The sequence below is a fragment of the Papaver somniferum genome, chromosome 1, assembly GCF_003573695.1.
Source record: "Papaver somniferum cultivar HN1 chromosome 1, ASM357369v1, whole genome shotgun sequence".
NCBI classification, from domain to species: Eukaryota; Viridiplantae; Streptophyta; class Magnoliopsida; order Ranunculales; family Papaveraceae; genus Papaver; species Papaver somniferum.
In genome coordinates this window covers 108,635,742-108,655,129 of record NC_039358.1, presented here as the reverse complement: position 1 = coordinate 108,655,129, position 19,388 = coordinate 108,635,742, and the positions used below count along the sequence as shown (strand labels likewise).

Genomic DNA, 19,388 nt, shown 5'->3' with positions numbered 1-19,388 from the left:
GTGGTAGGTCATGGAGAAAGAAATACACCAACCGTTTTTCGAGTTCACTATTATCATACTATTAACTAATCATCTTTATTACTTACTATTATTAAACCCTTTGATTAACTTGAGGTGAGGCTTCAAGATTATATTATTTGCGTATTTGCATAAGCCAACACGTTAAGTCAAGAAAATGAACCACCATGGTGGCACATAAAACCATCTAATTGGTGCATAATATAGTGGACCACAAAGATGAGCATCATAATTTTCTTGAATCTTTTTTATGGTCCTAAATTTCAACAATTTTTCCTTTTGTGCAAAAGCATAACTACTATATCTGGATACTGGCATCTCTTTTGGACCCAACAAAGTGAGGAAGCCTTAGATTGACAAGCGCCCATATTTTGCCCTAAATCAGTGACCCACACCTTACATTAACATTGGGGCAGTGGCACAAGTTGCAACTTTGTGAGATACCGAATTGTCCCTTCAGATTTCAGAGACCTAATAATTCTGGAGTTCAGGGCATCTGTGAAAGGCACTAACGATGGCTGATAAGAAATGGAGACAGGGGATGGTCAGCAATTAATCACGTTTCATATCCTTACATAAGGCCCATTTCTATGCACATGGATAAAAAAAATGGTAATTGAATTTCTATCTCTGATGGTCTATACAAATGAATGATTTTTTAGGGACCATGGTTTTTTTGAGGGGACCATGATTTTGTTAGGCCACCTTTCCTATAATGATAAGGGGTGTCCTAAAACGTTGAAATGACTAACATACCCTTAACCTAATTTAATTTAAAACCAACCTAATAACCACCTATATATAAATATATAACCACCACCTCCTCCCACCACCACCACCCACCACCGCCTATTACCACCACCACCACCTCCGATTATCACCACCACCAACCACCGATTACCACCACCACCACCTCCCACCACCATCACCACCGCCTATTTAAGAAATGTAACAACATCAATGCAATCACAATTAAGTTCTGTTACATGATAATTTTATCGAGTATAAAAGACGCCAGCCGCAGCCTGATTCTGCCATGAGACCATTCCGGAGGTATTTTCCAACAAACCCTTCACTTTAATTTGATTTTGATTGCTTCAATCGAATAGAAATCATCAAAATAGGATTTTAATAGGAGTTACAAAATGTTCGGTTAGGCCGATTTTCCAAAAAACCCTAGTTTACTAACCGAACTTCTTGAAAATGAAGAACACGAAGAACAGTTCGGTTCTATTGGATTTAAAACTAAGTCAACGAACTCTTTGTTCGGTTGTTTCGCAAAAAGATTTAAAACTACAAAGTAACCGAACTCCACCCTTAGAACCGAAAAAAAAAACAAATCCAGTCTAATCGAACTGTGTTGTTGTGGCCATTATGTTGAGTTTCAAAATAACCAAACTTAGCCAATAGAGTTCGGTTTTTTCGCAAAAAAAATTAAAACTACAAAGTAACCGAACTTAGCCAATAGACGCTGAAACTTCACATTTTTTTTGTTTGTTAAGTTCGGTAACTTCACAATTTTATCGCAGAAACCGAACTCAAAGTTCGGTTGGTTAGCTGTTAGGTTCAAGTTTGCGAAAGAACCGAACTTTGTAAACTTATATACTCTTATATTACGTAAAGTTCGGTTAGATCAAAAGTGCATGCAGTTTTCGAACCAACCGAACTTTGTACACCAAAGTTCGGTTCGTTGAGAACCAACCGAACATAACGCTATAACTCCTAGAAATTCTATTCGGTAACCTGCGTGTTTGGAACAAGTAACCGAACTACACTTTCAGATGAGTTCGGTTACTTGTTCATCTCACGGGGCAACCGAACTACAGCTTCAGATGAGTTCGGTTACTTGTTCATCTCACGGGGCAACCGAACTGTTCAAAATCCAGTTCAAATCCGGATCATTTTGAAGATTAACAAATATTTTATGAGAGGATGGAGATGAAGAATCATATGAGTTTTCATCATTTGAATACTCAAACTTAGTGAATTGGAAAAAAAATCTATTTTCCATGTTTTTCTCCTTCATCTTCCCTAACTCTACTCTCTCAATAATTCTACTCAACTAATAATAAACCCATCTTTTAATTTAATCTCACTAATTGTTTTTAACTAAATCATTCACTAATCATAACCTAAAATTAATTAATAGGGTAGATTAGGTATTAAATAAATAACTAGATATGGGGTGACCTAGAATTACTTCTAATGCCTTTACCCAAAATAACACCATGGTCCCCCCAAAACAACCATGGTCCCCAAAAAATCGTTCATACAAATATCTTTATCAAACAATAAATATATCCTTCTTCATCCCTAAGCCCATCAGGGGTCCAATAAGATTTTTATTTCTTCCAAATTTGTCCTCCTATCTATCATCCTACTTACTTCTTCTTCTTCTTTTCTAATTAGAAGCGCCATCCATTTCCATCGCTCCACCACCACCAGCAGCATCTCCATCGCTCCACCACCACCAGCAGCATCTCCATCGTAACCATTTTCGTTTCATTCTTCTTCGTTTCTAGTCCGTCGCTTCACCATCTTCTCCGCCGCTAAATCGTAACCTAAAATCATATCGCTCCACCACCACCTCTGCAACTACGACCACCTTCTCCGCCGCTAATGGATTCAGGATTTAATCGAACTATCATCAACAGATGACACCTTCTTCTTCTTCTTCTTCTTCTTCTAAAAACTGAATTTGAAATCGGATTCAAATAGATCGATATCTGATATTAGGTTGCAATTATAGATCGAGATCTAGTTTAGGTTACGATTTATGGTGGTGGTATAGCAGCGCGGCGGATGAGGTATGTATTTGAATCTAATTTTCTTTCGGTACTGGTGGTATTGTAAGTGGTTGTGACGTAGATGAGAATAGTTTAGAACTAAAAAATTAATGACGTAGATGGAGGTGGTTTTGGTTGGAATGATGAAATTGGTGTTGGATTTTGGTTCTGGTTGTTTTGGTGGTGGTGGTGGTGATGGAGATGTGTGATTTGTTGGTGGCGGTAATGGTAGAGAGGTACGAATGCGAAATTAGTCATGGAAATAATAGTAGAATGGTGGTTCTGGTTGTTGTAGTTGTCGAGATTGGTTTTGAAGCTGGTCTTGAAGATGTTGGTGTTTATGAAGCTACAGGTAATGATCAATTTGTTGTTGTTTATATGTTTTTATGGGATCAATTGTTGTTGATCCATTTTGTAGGATCAACTCCTGTTGTTGACCCAATTTTTTATTGGATCAACTATGGTTGTAACTCCTGTTGTTGACCCAATTTTTTATTGGATCAACTATGGTTGTTGATCCAATAATATGGATCAACTCATGTTGTTGACCCAATTTTTTATGGGATCAACTACTGTTATTGATCCTTTGAACTCCTATTGTTGACGATATTTCCTTCGATAAGCATAATCATGCTTGTAGTTTAAATCATGTAAATTTCTTCCAATGTTGAACTTGTGGTGCAATGGTAGCATGACTGACTCCATGTCAGATGATGCGTATTCGACTCACGCCAAGTTCACTCCATTTTACATGGATCAACTTCTACTGTTGATCCCCTAAACTAGATCAACTTCTACTGTTGGTTCTATTTTTATCTGGATCAACTACTGTTGTTGATACAAAAATATCTGAACCAGTGGCGGCGGCAGCGGTGGTGACGGTAGTGGTGGTGGCGGCGGCGACGAACTAGTGGTGGTGCGGCAACAAACTAGTGGTGGTGTAATGGTGGTTCTTAAGGAGTGGTGGTGGCGGTTGGTAGGTGGTGGTTGTTGAACGGTGGTGGAATGGTAGTTGAATGTTGGCGGTGGTGGTGGTAAAGTGGTAGAGGAAGAAATTTGTTCCATTTGAAATAAAGAAAAAATATTATATGGGTGAGGGTATTAAGGTAATCTAATTTTAAATGGATAAGGTTATAAAAATTAGGGACATATTTATTGTTGAATAAGGATATATTTATTGGGTGTTAAAAGTATGGAATATAAATAATGTACCCAAAAGAAAACCTGTTTGACGTACCATGTGGCATGTCAAACTAGTTGCATCACTATGGGAAAATCACAAGACGATGGAGTTTTTAGCGGACAAAATAGATTATATCGCCAGCGCTACCAAAATATCGCTCGATATAAAGTCTAGCGCCAACGGCTAGTTCTTTGTCGCCTATAAATAGGTAATTTTCAAACTAAAAACACACCAAAATCTTTTTACACAATTTTTCTCTATTTCTCACTTTCTCAATATAATTTATTATTTATCTTTCTCAATCTAATTTTTTTTCAATTCTTTCCAAATGGCGTGATTTCAAACCCAACTTGATTCGGCAACGCAATTTGATTTTTCTGGAGTAGTCCTTGAATGTGTCGTTAAGAAGATATGTGATAGTTATAAAAAAATAGGTACAAGCATAGAAGTCTTCAAGTTTTGGATATTAACCAAATAAATACGTACCACAACTAAGAAAAGGCAAAGAAAAGTTCAAGGCAAGGAAAATCATGGCAAAACAAATTTGAAAACAAAGAAGAAGATAAACAAAGAAAATTCCGTTCATGATCGCATTGATTGGAAGTTTTGTGAAATGAAGAAAGATAAACGAGATGAAGAACATTGTCCCAAAATTTTATTTTTAAAGTCTATATTTCAAATTATTATTGTCTAGTTTTATGTCTTTTAAAATGACTATTAATGATTAATTCGAGTTTAATGAATATGTTTTCATATTGCTCGTATTGTTGAAAATTAAGCTTAATTCTATTATTAATTCAATCTTACATTTTAATTAGAGTTACATTTTAGTTTAAAATAAAGTAAGAAAAATATTAAAACTTAATATTTAAGTTGGAACATATCATAAACTTAGACTTAAACTTAATTCTTAATACATTTTAATTTAAACTTAGACGTACGTTGACAATAAAGAAATTAAAACATAAATACTGGATTATATTTGGGCAACCTTCTTAAAATCTCGAAAAAACTTCCAAATTGGAAGTCTTTTCCATTGATGCGACGATATTCCGCACGACACCTTTGTTCAAGTTTCATCATGGTTTTACCATCCCTCATATTTGGACCTTTTTGTTGAAGTATAACAAGATATGTTCTAATTTCCTTATTCATTACAGTGAAGCGATGAGATAACCCTGAAACATCACAATTGTTGGGGTTCATTGTTTGTTCTTGAAATTTTCCAAATATCCTTTCCCAAAATGTTTAGGGATGGAATGCATCTGCAAATATAGTCTCAGTTAAAGAAACATAATTCCTGCAAATACATTCATCTTCCTGAGTAGTAAATTTTGCTAATCACCTCCTAATACGACTTTGCACATTGGCTCAATTAGTAACTCTTTGATTTCCGGAAACATGTTGGTTTGCTATGAACTCAGCCACGTTCACATTATCATCCATGCTCTTTGAAGAATTGAAGAGTGATGAAAATAATTGGAGATTGAGAAATTCTGGTGTGAGTTGAAATGAGTTTGAAATTGGCTATTTATAGATGGGGGAAATTGTAGTCGTTGGATGAGGAAGTGATGAGCGATGATCAACTCAGCTAGCGACAGACTGACTATATCGTTGGCGCTGGAATGACCAACGAGCGATGTTTTGACCATCTAGCGATGGACACTTTATCGCTCGTTAGAGACTCCGTCGTGTATGCATAACTGCTATTCCTGGCACGTAGGCAGATATGTTTGGCACTTTGGCATACCCATAGTGGCTGCTAAAGTGGCAAAATTAGCTGCTTGACTTGTGCATAGGAATATGCCTAAATGACCAATTTATAACTTCTTAAAAATAAAATTGATATTTTAATTGTCGTGTCTGGATTGTGCCATTGTGGAATGTGAATGGTATTGCCGAAAGAGAATGTATGAATTGTAGATTGAAAAAGAACTGATTGCAATTGTGTGTCAGGTAATTGTGTTGCATGCTTGTAAAACTGAAAATCCAGGTTCATGGTGGTGACCTGTAATATCCATTTTTTTCTAATTAAAATTTAAAAAATTATCGCCGAGGTTAACCGTAACAATAGTAAGGACAAGTGTAAATAAAAACAACACATGTCATCATCTCAATGTTTGTTGCAAACGAAAAATAACAACTTGATAAATAAGAAGTAACACTTATAACCGTTGTTGTATATGTGGCAGCATGAGGTTAATCAAAATGAGTGCAATATAAAATATTTTGTCTAGGTTAATTTTTAAGGATATCCAACGAAATATTTTATGTGTAGGTTTGATTGGTCAGCAGCACCGTGAATACTGATTTTATATAAAAAAAATTGAGAGTGATTCAGTCACAAGCATATGAAAAAGCTAATAGATCGGTTTATTATTTATGGAGATAAGCTTACAAAGAAACTATTATATAACTTTGTAATCTTAACCAAAAATATCCGTGATTCACTCAATCGAACATTTGTATCCATAATACGTAGCAGCTTTAAGTTGATTGTCCGTTGTCTTATTGACAGAAGCAAAGGCAGCGTTTTTATTTACATCATGAACGGCACTTTCGCATGCCCCACCACGACAACTTGATTTGCATAAATCATTACACCTCTGGTTATCGGCATAGTTTGAATACTCACACTTACCAATGTTGTGATACTGGCAACACGCAGGATTTGCAACCCTTGTGGCCATTACGCTGCTAAAATCTGCACATATATGTTGCAAGTTTATTAACATTAACATATGCTATCAAACGCAAAATGTAATAAATTTTTTAAGCAAATTCACTGGGAAAATCATATGCTAGTTAATGTAATAAATTAACATTAACTATCTATCAAATTTATATTTGTTGATCAATCATTGTCATACCCTACAATCACCGGAAAAAATGATCAATACTAACCTGTGCTGAAGACGATAAATGTGATAAGGAATGCAACAAATGTAACTTTTCTACTGGCCATTTTGAAATACGAAATTAAATTTGAATGGTAATATAGAAAAAATTATGTGTTTGTTGATAGATAATAGTTTTGGTGTGAAGAGATTATGTGTTTGGAGATGAACTACTGTCTGACATGTTGGTGAAGGTATGATAATCAAGATTTTCTCTGTACGATGAAACTAACTCAGGAATGGAGGAAATATTTACGTAAATGATAAACCCTAAGTCTTGAAGATATATACAAGATACAGTGGATACTTATCTTCTGTGAATAGTCAATTCAGTTGCGAGTTTTACCGAAACCCTAAGTTTCAAACAGGATCAATACTGGAGACGCGGAGGAAAATAACGTACTGGGGACTGACAATGACCAAAGCTGGACATGGCCAGAAAGCCGCACGGATTTGTGTATGTTACATGTTTTCTCAGCTTATGCGACGTATCCTAGTATCTTTCGCAGATGGAAATCACCAAGGCGAGCAGAAAGGGATCATGATGGATTTTAGCGCATGAACATTGGTCCATTTCATTTAGTTCAATCAGGAAGAATCAACATTAATAAAAGGGTTTCTCACTCAAAAAGAAAATACTAATTCTGAAGTGAAGCTGTCAAATAATCAAAGAGATGTCTACTACGAAGACTAAGAAAAAATATTCAAATGTTTAAACAAGATCATGCGCAAGACTAATCATCAGAGTCATCTGATTTGTCATCATCATCATCATCCTCTGAAGATTCCTCTCCAGACTCTTTCTCAGAGTCACTGTCCGAACTAGAAAATTCTTCTTCGACGAGATCGCCATTATTGCATTCCAGTAGTTTTCTTCGTCACATTCATCTTGAAGATCAGCCTTAACCTGCCGCTCAATTTCCCTGTGAGGTGGATATGACCTACTTCTGCGTTCCTCCGGCTCCCAGGGTTCTTCCTCGACATCTAAGGGATCTGAGTCTGAGGCTATACCATAAGGACGAGATCGGAGTCTCTCCTCGGCCTCTTGTGTTTTCCGCTGAATTCTACGTCTCTTCTCCCGATACTCAGCAATTATCTCCTCTCTGGCCTTCCTCTTCAAGAGTTCATCGCGAGCAGCTTTCAGCTCATCGAGGGACATGCTATTTATTGTCTTCTTATCATGATCCATATTGGCACGTTCTTTGGCTAAAGGAATCCTGGAATCCTCATCAGAAGAGCTAGAGGAATAATCACTGCTGGAGGTCACCATTATCTGAAACCAGAAACGCAGAATCATGGATATGCCAATATCAATTTCACAACGAAATGGTAATCCTCAACTCTTACCTGTTTATGATTTTGCTAACAATAGTGATTGTAATACAAGAGTTAACACTTCAAAACTTGCTTGTTTCTTCGAAATCTACAAAAGACGAGCAAAACTCAGGTTTTCATAAAATCATAAACACTTCTACTGTGTAAACATTCACCATAGAATTATGAAAACTAAATAATATTTTATCATAAATAATTGTCTACCTCTAAAATATTACTCAAAGTCAGGCTTTGATTTTCAAGATATATATTTATATATATACAAAAAACGTGATTTATTCACGTAAATCTTTAAAAAAAAAATATATATTTTTGACGTGAGCAAAAACTCACGTGAATAAAATTGTGGATATTCCACGGTTCCGTCAACAAAAAAAAATATATATATCATATTTTTCCTTCGTACGATCGTTAATCTTTGAAACGAAGGTTTATCTCGATTTTGCGAAAAAATTCACACCTTTTAAGATAAAGTTTTGATTTCCATGAAAGCTCATAAATAAAATTTTATCACTAGACACAGGTCTATATATTAAAAATAAAAATAAAATCTCTCCTAAGTCAGGGATTATTACTAGTTTCTCAAACTAACGATTGAACGAACATACATTTTCTAAAAACAAGGATTTTCTATAAAACTCACACTCATACATGTACATGTATATAACTTCAACATGAAAAACTCATGAAAACAGCAAACAATTTTTTTTTTTGCGTACCTGGTCGGTGCCGGCCGGAAGTTGGCCGGACGGTGGCGGCGACGGTCGGCGGCGTTAAAACTCCGGCGAAAATTCTGCTCCTCCCTGATGGCGTGAAGGTGATGAAGAGATGAAGTTGTTGGTCGTGTGTAGGTGAAATAAAAAAAATAAGGATTAATCCCTTTTATATCAAATTTTATTTCCAAAACCTAATTCCACAAGGATTTCCGTTTTTGGGCCCGGACCCGCGAATCCTAAACCGACCAAGGTTCCATCACCAAATCAGCGGTGCTGCACCATTCTATGCTCGTCAAATGACGCTCTATCATTCCACTGGGATCTTCGTTCAAACCGCAGTTTGCTCGTGCAATCGAAAATCCGGTAACGTCTTATCTTACGACTAAGTTCAATTACTTATTTTGTTTGTAACTGGAAAATCACCATTCAATGTTGACTGAGGAACATGACTGTCCCTCACTAAGCAGGGGACTTAATGTAGATGGTGGATTTTTGACAAGGGCTAAAATCATAAAACCATAATTATACGTGCTCCTGATCCAGCAATCATATGAGTATTGAGGCTCATGTCTCTTATCGAAGCATGAAAGCTCATGCCACAAGAATCTCTGACTGACAATATTGTCTCAGAGTATATGTAGATGTGTAGTCTCTCAGCTGAGGAAACGGCATATCTCATGAATACTGAGCAATTTCAGTAAGTTATTCTATATAAAACCGCAAGATTAGATGGCTCCTAGACAGCTTGCCTGCTAGTATAGAGCAATAACGTCTTCAGGATGTAACAATGTTTTCCCTGACTATATAGAAGAAGTATGACGCTTCAACAAGCTCATATCACTCAATTCCTGAATAATTAATGCTCCTAGACGATCGTACTAGTATAAAGTCACCAATTAATTATTCCTAAATTATCAGATTCATTAACTGAATTCCTGGAAAATATTCTACATTATTCATAATATTTCGTTACTTCAATTCATGATTTTTCCAGCAGAATTCCATGGGTTAGTAATAAATATTCAACGTACGGGCTTCTGAGCCACTATCGAGTAAGTCCCGACTAAAATGGTGCAAGTGTACTCAGCAATAATGCACTAACGAGCACCTGAATGCACGAACGAGCATTCCAAAATACGAAGGAATGATGAACCTATGCAAAATAGGAAGAAAATAATAAATAATAAAATATTAATCAAGGCGCTGGGGGACTGGGCCCACCGGCCGTCCGGTCGTGCCGTGGCCAGTCCCACGCCCAATTTTATATTTTATCATATTTTTATTATTTTCCTTGATCTCATGAAAATTCCCTTATTTGAACAAAATTCCTTCGTTTCAAGGAAACTCAGTTTTATGGTTTCCTTCACATCAAGGAAATAATAAATAATTAGGAAAGATGTGTGGGACCAAGCCTACTAGCCGGCCGGTCATGCCCTAGTTGTGGACGGTCCCACACCTTGCATTCCTTATTATTCTATTATTATTTCCTTCATCCCATGAAATTCCTTGATTTCATGATGTTTCCTTCAAATCATGGAACTAATACATAAAATTAGGGAAAACTCACGGGACCGGGCCCTAGTCGGCCGGTCCCACATGCCCTTATTTTATTTGTTTCCCTCATCTCATGGAAACTCCTTCACTTTAAGGAAAACTCCTTTATTTCAACAAACTCCTTGATTTCATGGTATTTCCCTAAAATCATGAAAAATAATATAAAATTAGGAAAAAGTGCCATGGGACGGGCTTATTGGCCGGCCGGCCATGCCTTGGCCATATCCGGTCCCACACTTGATGATTCCTTCATTTTATTATTATTATTTCCTTCATCTTATGAAGTTTCCTCAATTTGAGCAAAAACCTTGATTTCTTCATATTTTCTCAAATGATTGCTCAAATGCACACCAGAAAATATCAAAATTCTCAAGACTGAGACGCGAGCATTTTGGCGACACGAGCATATTACCTTCACTGACCAAGGTTGGCTCTTTGGCTTGCAAGAGGCCGGTCCCATATACTTTCATCATTTGACCTAATTTGGTCATATTAGGTTCAAACTCTTCCAAACAATTTTGGAATTTCATAAAATGATCGTCAGTCGATCCCGTGACCAACCAGGGTCGGTTTCATGACCCCTTGGTCAGTCCTTCATCTCTTCATAATTTATTAGGTTTTATCACCTAAGGTTCAGACGAACATTGTTTAAATAAATGATTAAACCAGCATTTAATCACCTTTTCACCAACTGGTCTTCAAGAGACTTTGGTATTTTGTTCACTCGAGCATCTGGGCGCTACATGGTCGATCCATCATCCCATGTATCCGGCCCCTCCTTCACTCTGTGGTTGATTTTCAATAAATCATTAATTGATCAAAATTAGGGTTTCGAATCCGAAGCTCCGCAAAACATAATTATGAGAAGATTCAAACACTAATAATTTTACATTGATCCCGTGATCAACATTCTAATACTCGGTTCCAGTATTTTAAGTTAATTTTTATTTGGTCATGTTACCAATAATTCATCAAACGAGCAATATTCGTTCAAATGAGCAATATTCGTTCAAATGAGCAATATTTGCTCAGACTAAGGAATATAGGTTCAACTATCAATATTCAACAATTCATCAAGTGACCAATATTTGTTCATCTTAACTATCAACATTTATTCGAAAATTATACTTATGTCTCAACAGACACGTTCAATTCATGAGTCCCAGAACATTTGTTCGACTCAGCAATGCAAGGACTCATCGTCCCACGAAGTCAGCAACTGACTAACTAAATACACGTCTGCCTTGTAGACTCCACAATCACGAGACATCAATCGTGTTACATAGGGGGATATTAACTAGGGTTTTGGTCTGGCGGTCTACGGCACGTGTGTTCATACACACGATAAGAATGTGAGAAATTTGTGGCAATCAGTTGAAGGAGTTACCAAATAGAGGGTAGAAAATCAACCAAGTCTCCGCACGATGACAACTGGTTTTAACGCGATTTCCCACTTCCCCCGCTCTTTGACTCCAGCACTGTCACACTTCATGGGATCAAGGTGTTTACAGTTCTAGCAATATAAATAAGTCTCTGAATCATGATTGAAGAAGACATCTTTCGTCAAACAGATAACACGAGATTAAACAATTCAACGTCTGAGCAATTACCCTCAACATAACAAATTCAATCAATCAGAGCTTATCTTATTCCTTACCGCAGAATACACAACATACCCACAATCTTCATCACCATTGATCTCACACATTTCTCAGCTTCCCTCCTACAGATAGACCCATCCTCTCTTGTGACCGAATTGACTTTGGAACGGCCATTGTCTTGGTTTAGGACGGAGTCCTTATAGATTGGATTTCTCGAATTCAAAGCACTCCCTTTTTGCAGTGCATCTGTGTGAGGTTTAACAGTTCGCTCGGTTCAAGGAGTTTCCTCTGCAAAACGGCCGTCTCCTCAATTCCGTAAAAACCAGCAACTCTTTTGCCCCATCTACAGGTGTGGGTGAATTGTTTGAAGATGATGGAATTTATAGAGGTAAAAGTGAATTTTGAATTTTCAAAAAACTACCCGTTGGCGTTTTTTTCTTCAAAACGTCAGCGCTCGAAGTTTCAAACGCCGCGTTTATGTTCCGAACGCCGACGCTTGTGGTTTCAAACGCCGGCGTTTAACCTACACATGCTGACGTGTCCCTAGACCGCGCGCTTGGAGTTCAACACGCATCCATTGTTTTTCCATAATGGAGAAAGTTGGCCATCCACCTGGCTCAACAAAAAAATGGGTTTGTTCATTCCCATAGGAATTGCCCTAAAATTGGAAATTTCATCATCCAACTTTAGTGATAAGAAAACAATCGCGACCACCTCCTATGATGACGAAATCTTTACTCAAAATTCAGCAAAGTGTTTGGACAAATATAATAATAATTTAAGGTACTCCAACGGCTAGATGAAAATATATATGACGCCGTATGACTGTTCAACGTTCTGTGACACAGCTGGAAAAATTACGTACTTTGGAGTACTTTCTATAATTGGATCTTTATGAATTTTTTACAGTAGATCAGTAAAGACAAGATATAACATATACAAAAAAAACAGCATAATCCAACGATTGGAAATTTTAACAATTCGGTTCTCCAGCACTGTTATAAACTACGATTTTTCTGAACTTAGATAGTTTCATTAAAATTAGGTTTTGTAGGTTGCGTCATATTCTGATTTTTCTGAAATTTTAAAGAGTGGTTAATACCTAATTTGGTTTAACATATTAAAATTTTATGAAAATCTAACGGTGAAATCGTTATGTTTGATAATAATACATCAGGGGAACCCTAGTATATATTATGAATATGAAAATTCTTTTGTTAAAGGGAAACCTGGTAAAACATCTATAACATGAAAACAATAAGATCAGAAGCATGCTAATTAATCTTCAAGAAGTAATCCATCACCGATCTCGAATAAAAAAGTTGCACAGTCGATAGAGTCGTGTTGATAATGTATTGAAGTATAAATAGAATACGGAAGAATAGAAGAAGGAGAGCTCTTATTCATTTGAGATGTTATTGCTTCCACATGTTCTTCATCTATCGCCTTTGTATTGCCTCCTTTTGCTGCGTAGAAGTTACCTACATCATTTCGCAAGATTAGTTCAAATCCAATTGGCAGTTCTGGTTTAATAAAAGAAGCATCAAAGTTTAACTTCAATGAAGATGTGGATGGAGAATTCCAGTTAACAATCTGATTCTCATTATGCAATTCAATATGTGGTAAAATAGCACATTCACAATCAAAAATGAATTTTTTCAAAGAGGCTATAAGTTCAGTTGGTCTAAATTGAGATTTATCGAAGACCATAACACATCTTTGTTCCCATATCCACCATAGTGTACATCATGTATATCTAATCTTCTCCTGCACACTAACATCAAAAAAAATTGTCTGCAAAAAATAATTCAGCGAACCAATGTAATAATTCTGTATAATATATAAATCACCTGATTAGATCCATTTTTGCTTGTATTGCTCTAAGAGTTTCTTCGTCTTCCATAATCGTTTACGACTTCGATTTCTTGTTTCGAATCACTTCCCAAATCCTGGATCGTCCGAACTATGATAAGCAATTCCAGTGACTTGCTTCATTCATGGATTATTCGTCATATAGAGATAAGTAACCTGTTGGGAAGCTATTTCTAGATGATTTTAACGATACCCGTTGAAAATCCGACACTGCCGAATGACCGAAATGGACAACGTCAGTTGAGGGTCAGGTCATTACAAGTATAACAATCTCACTAGTTTTTCAAAGGATGGAGGATTCTCCAATTAACCTACATATATAAATCACAATGTTTTCATGTTACTATGTTATTAAGGATAAATTCTCCCCATTCTTCCTTGTTTTAGTTAGAGATCCGAGAGACCTTGAAAGAAGCACCTATTACACAAAGTCGTCCAATTACATATGAAGAAGAAAATAAAAGATGATACTCTTGTAAATGAGGTACCAATATCACATTTTAACCGGCTTAGCTGTATGATGGTTAGCTATATGATGCATGAAGTTATGATGTTCCTAGTACATAACTGAGTAGATGTAATGTACATAAGAAGGCGTTCATGAATCATGATTTAGAAGATGAGCTAAAAACAAAACGCTGGATATAATTTTTGCTTTATTTAAAGAGCACCACCGAAATAATTATTTACATCGAATGAAATAACCAAAGATTGAGTAAAGCCGAGGCTGCTGTATGAAACCAAGACAAGAATGCCATTATAGCAGATATTTGATATCTACTGCAGAGACTGGAAGGACAATGAGATCCCTTAAGCTGAGGTAAGAGGTCTATTACACCTGCAGTTGCGCATGCTGCTGCTAGTGCAAGCAGTGACAAAACCTGGAGATACTGAGCATATTAAAATGCAATGTATTTTTGCTACGAGCCGGTGAAATAAAACCAAATGTTTTAAATTTTTATACAACTACAAGTACGCACCCAATCACCTATGATAACGATCATTTGTATCCCTGGTTGACGAAGTCGAGATCCAATAATAACTGCATACCCATCCACTACTGCCAATGTGAAACTCCATGGAATCAACAAGCCCATAACTGTTACCAAATAGCTGCATCACCAAGAAACGGTTAGCTTGCAAACAAGTAACACATGCAGTGGCATAAAATAGATCTATCAAGAAACACAAGTATTGCTATTTCAAAGAATTTATCAATCAAACCACAAAATCTCACTCTACGCCTAATTCATGATTCATATGGGCTGATACCAGTTCATATAGGACAAAAAAATTCCTAACGATCCTGACCATTGGATTGATGGATTGGTATCAACCCCTAATAAAACTGATTTCAACCCATATGAATCATGGCCTAATTTATGAATTTCTTAGATTTTTTTTTTTGGTTAGTATTGAAATGATAACAATATGAAGTCACCATTACATCCATCGGTCTTGTCGATAGTTCTTTAACATTCAATTCAATAATTTAACTAGTATTCATGATTTTTTTTTCTTCCGTTGTGCATAAAAAAATTGGTGTTGATATACCCTTTTTATTGAAAAGATATTTTTGTGCCTATGCATTAACCACATGAGATACTTTAACATACAAACAATTGAACTTGATTAGCAGTCATGATTATTTTTTATCAATAAAAAATTTAATTTAATGTCGAAGAATTTTGAACTCAGATCACTGGTATATCATCACCTTGTAACTTTAACACTATTACATTGACATCGACACCGATGACTTTTGTATGCTCCAAAATCTCCACAAATATTCACTGGGTTTTATTACTTACTAATTAGGAGCCTTTCTAGTCTTACTAAGGAGTAAGGACCCATTAAACATGCAAGACGCCACTTTGATTGAAAAACAAATAAAACTGATGACCCAAACCAAGAAATTAGTCTTTGAACCTCAATTATGAAGATTACCTACTCAATAATTACCCGTTATGATTATGGTATTGCAGATTAAACCTATTATTACTGTGCTTCTAGTTCTAGAAGGGATAAAAGAAAGAGAGTTTACCAGAAAGCCGTGTAACCGTAAAACTCAACCCCAAGAGACATGAATAAAAGTGAAGAACAATAAAATACTATCTGAGCAATTCTCATGGTGAAACTAATCCTTGTACCTGAAGAAGTTGTTAATTCAGCCATGGTTCATGAATTTAACTGAATTATCTATAATCACCTCCAAATTGTATTCCTAACTCTCCTCCAAAACTATCATTTCTTTCCATTCTGCCATGAGAACAAGCCCAAAATGAGTTGATTGTTTATATCAAGTTGATGGAGGAAAGAAAAACCAGTTGTCTCGCTCTCTAAAGACTATAGTTTCTTTGGAAAGAGGTTAAGAGAATTTCTTTTTTTCTGATTCAGTCAACTTGGAATCTAGTATATAGAGAACTCTGTTTTCTTTTGGTTTCTTTAATTGTCGGTTGAGCTCTCAGTTTTGATTCTTCTCTACAAGTGAAGACTTTTTTGTTACTGATGCAGTGTGGTGGTAGGTCATGGAGAAAGAAATACACCAACCGTTTTTCGAGTTCACTATTATATACTATTAACTAATCATCTTATTACTTACTATTATTAAACCCTTTGATTAACTTGAGGTGAGGCTTCAAGATTATATTATTTGCGTATTTGCATAAGCCAACACGTTAAGTCAAGAAAATGAACCACCATGGTGGCACATAAAACCATCTAATTGGTGCATAATATAGTGGACCACAAAGATGAGCATCATAATTTTCTTGAATCTTTTTTATGGTCCTAAATTTCAACAATTTTTCCTTTTGTGCAAAAGCATAACTACTATATCTGGATACTGGCATCTCTTTTGGACCCAACAAAGTGAGGAAGCCTTAGATTGACAAGCGCCCATATTTTGCCCTAAATCAGTGACCCACACCTTACATTAACATTGGGGCAGTGGCACAAGTTGCAACTTTGTGAGATACCGAATTGTCCCTTCAGATTTCAGAGACCTAATAATTCTGGAGTTCAGGGCATCTGTGAAAGGCACTAACGATGGCTGATAAGAAATGGAGACAGGGGATGGTCAGCAATTAATCACGTTTCATATCCTTACATAAGGCCCATTTCTATGCACATGGATAAAAAAAATGGTAATTGAATTTCTATCTCTGATGGTCTATACAAATGAATGATTTTTTAGGGACCATGGTTTTTTTGAGGGGACCATGATTTTGTTAGGCCACCTTTCCTATAATGATAAGGGGTGTCCTAAAACGTTGAAATGACTAACATACCCTTAACCTAATTTAATTTAAAACCAACCTAATAACCACCTATATAAATATATAACCACCACCTCCTCCCACCACACCACCCACCACCGCCTATTACCACCACCACCACCTCCGATTATCACCACCACCAACCACCGATTACCACCACCACCACCTCCCACCACCATCACCACCGCCTATTTAAGAAATGTAACAACATCAATGCAATCACAATTAAGTTCTGTTACATGATAATTTTATCGAGTATAAAAGACGCCAGCCGCAGCCTGATTCTGCCATGAGACCATTCCGGAGGTATTTTCCAACAAACCCTTCACTTTAATTTGATTTTGATTGCTTCAATCGAATAGAAATCATCAAAATAGGATTTTAATAGGAGTTACAAAATGTTCGGTTAGGCCGATTTTCCAAAAAACCCTAGTTTACTAACCGAACTTCTTGAAAATGAAGAACACGAAGAACAGTTCGGTTCTATTGGATTTAAAACTAAGTCAACGAACTCTTTGTTCGGTTGTTTCGCAAAAAGATTTAAAACTACAAAGTAACCGAACTCCACCCTTAGAACCGAAAAAAAAAACAAATCCAGTCTAATCGAACTGTGTTGTTGTGGCCATTATGTTGAGTTTCAAAAAACCAAACTTAGCCAATAGAGTTCGGTTTTTTCGCAAAAAAAATTAAAACTACAAAGTAACCGAACTTAGCCAATAGACGCTGAAACTTCACATTTTTTTTGTTTGTTAAGTTCGGTAACTTCACAATTTTATCGCAGAAACCGAACTCAAAGTTCGGTTGGTTAGCTGTTAGGTTCAAGTTTGCGAAAGAACCGAACTTTGTAAACTTATATACTCTTATATTACGTAAAGTTCGGTTAGATCAAAAGTGCATGCAGTTTTCGAACCAACCGAACTTTGTACACCAAAGTTCGGTTCGTTGAGAACCAACCGAACATAACGCTATAACTCCTAGAAATTCTATTCGGTAACCTGCGTGTTTGGAACAAGTAACCGAACTACACTTTCAGATGAGTTCGGTTACTTGTTCATCTCACGGGGCAACCGAACTACAGCTTCAGATGAGTTCGGTTACTTGTTCATCTCACGGGGCAACCGAACTGTTCAAAATCCAGTTCAAATCCGGATCATTTTGAAGATTAACAAATATTTTATGAGAGGATGGAGATGAAGAATCATATGAGTTTTCATCATTTGAATACTCAAACTTAGTGAATTGGAAAAAAAATCTATTTTCCATGTTTTTCTCCTTCATCTTCCCTAACTCTACTCTCTCAATAATTCTACTCAACTAATAATAAACCCATCTTTTAATTTAATCTCACTAATTGTTTTTAACTAAATCATTCACTAATCATAACCTAAAATTAATTAATAGGGTAGATTAGGTATTAAATAAATAACTAGATATGGGGTGACCTAGAATTACTTCTAATGCCTTTACCCAAAATAACACCATGGTCCCCCCAAAACAACCATGGTCCCCAAAAAATCGTTCATACAAATATCTTTATCAAACAATAAATATATCCTTCTTCATCCCTAAGCCCATCAGGGGTCCAATAAGATTTTTATTTCTTCCAAATTTGTCCTCCTATCTATCATCCTACTTACTTCTTCTTCTTCTTTTCTAATTAGAAGCGCCATCCATTTCCATCGCTCCACCACCACCAGCAGCATCTCCATCGCTCCACCACCACCAGCAGCATCTCCATCGTAACCATTTTCGTTTCATTCTTCTTCGTTTCTAGTCCGTCGCTTCACCATCTTCTCCGCCGCTAAATCGTAACCTAAAATCATATCGCTCCACCACCACCTCTGCAACTACGACCACCTTCTCCGCCGCTAATGGATTCAGGATTTAATCGAACTATCATCAACAGATGACACCTTCTTCTTCTTCTTCTTCTTCTTCTAAAAACTGAATTTGAAATCGGATTCAAATAGATCGATATCTGATATTAGGTTGCAATTATAGATCGAGATCTAGTTTAGGTTACGATTTATGGTGGTGGTATAGCAGCGCGGCGGATGAGGTATGTATTTGAATCTAATTTTCTTTCGGTACTGGTGGTATTGTAAGTGGTTGTGACGTAGATGAGAATAGTTTAGAACTAAAAAATTA

At 36.4% G+C, this 19,388-nt stretch overlaps 1 protein-coding gene across 1 annotated transcript; it reads right to left on the bottom strand.

The window, feature by feature from the left end:
* Window positions 1–14,549: 14,549 nt before the first annotated feature.
* LOC113295979 (CASP-like protein 5C1) lies at window positions 14,550–16,480 on the bottom strand. The gene is made up of 3 exons (XM_026544305.1): window positions 16,007–16,480; window positions 14,943–15,075; window positions 14,550–14,843 (listed from the first exon to the last, which is right to left on the bottom strand). Exons 1-3 carry the CDS (start codon window positions 16,135–16,137, stop codon window positions 14,649–14,651), a joined length of 459 nt encoding a protein of 152 aa, XP_026400090.1. The 5' UTR covers window positions 16,138–16,480; the 3' UTR covers window positions 14,550–14,648.
* Between the last annotated feature and the right edge of the window lie 2,908 nt (window positions 16,481–19,388).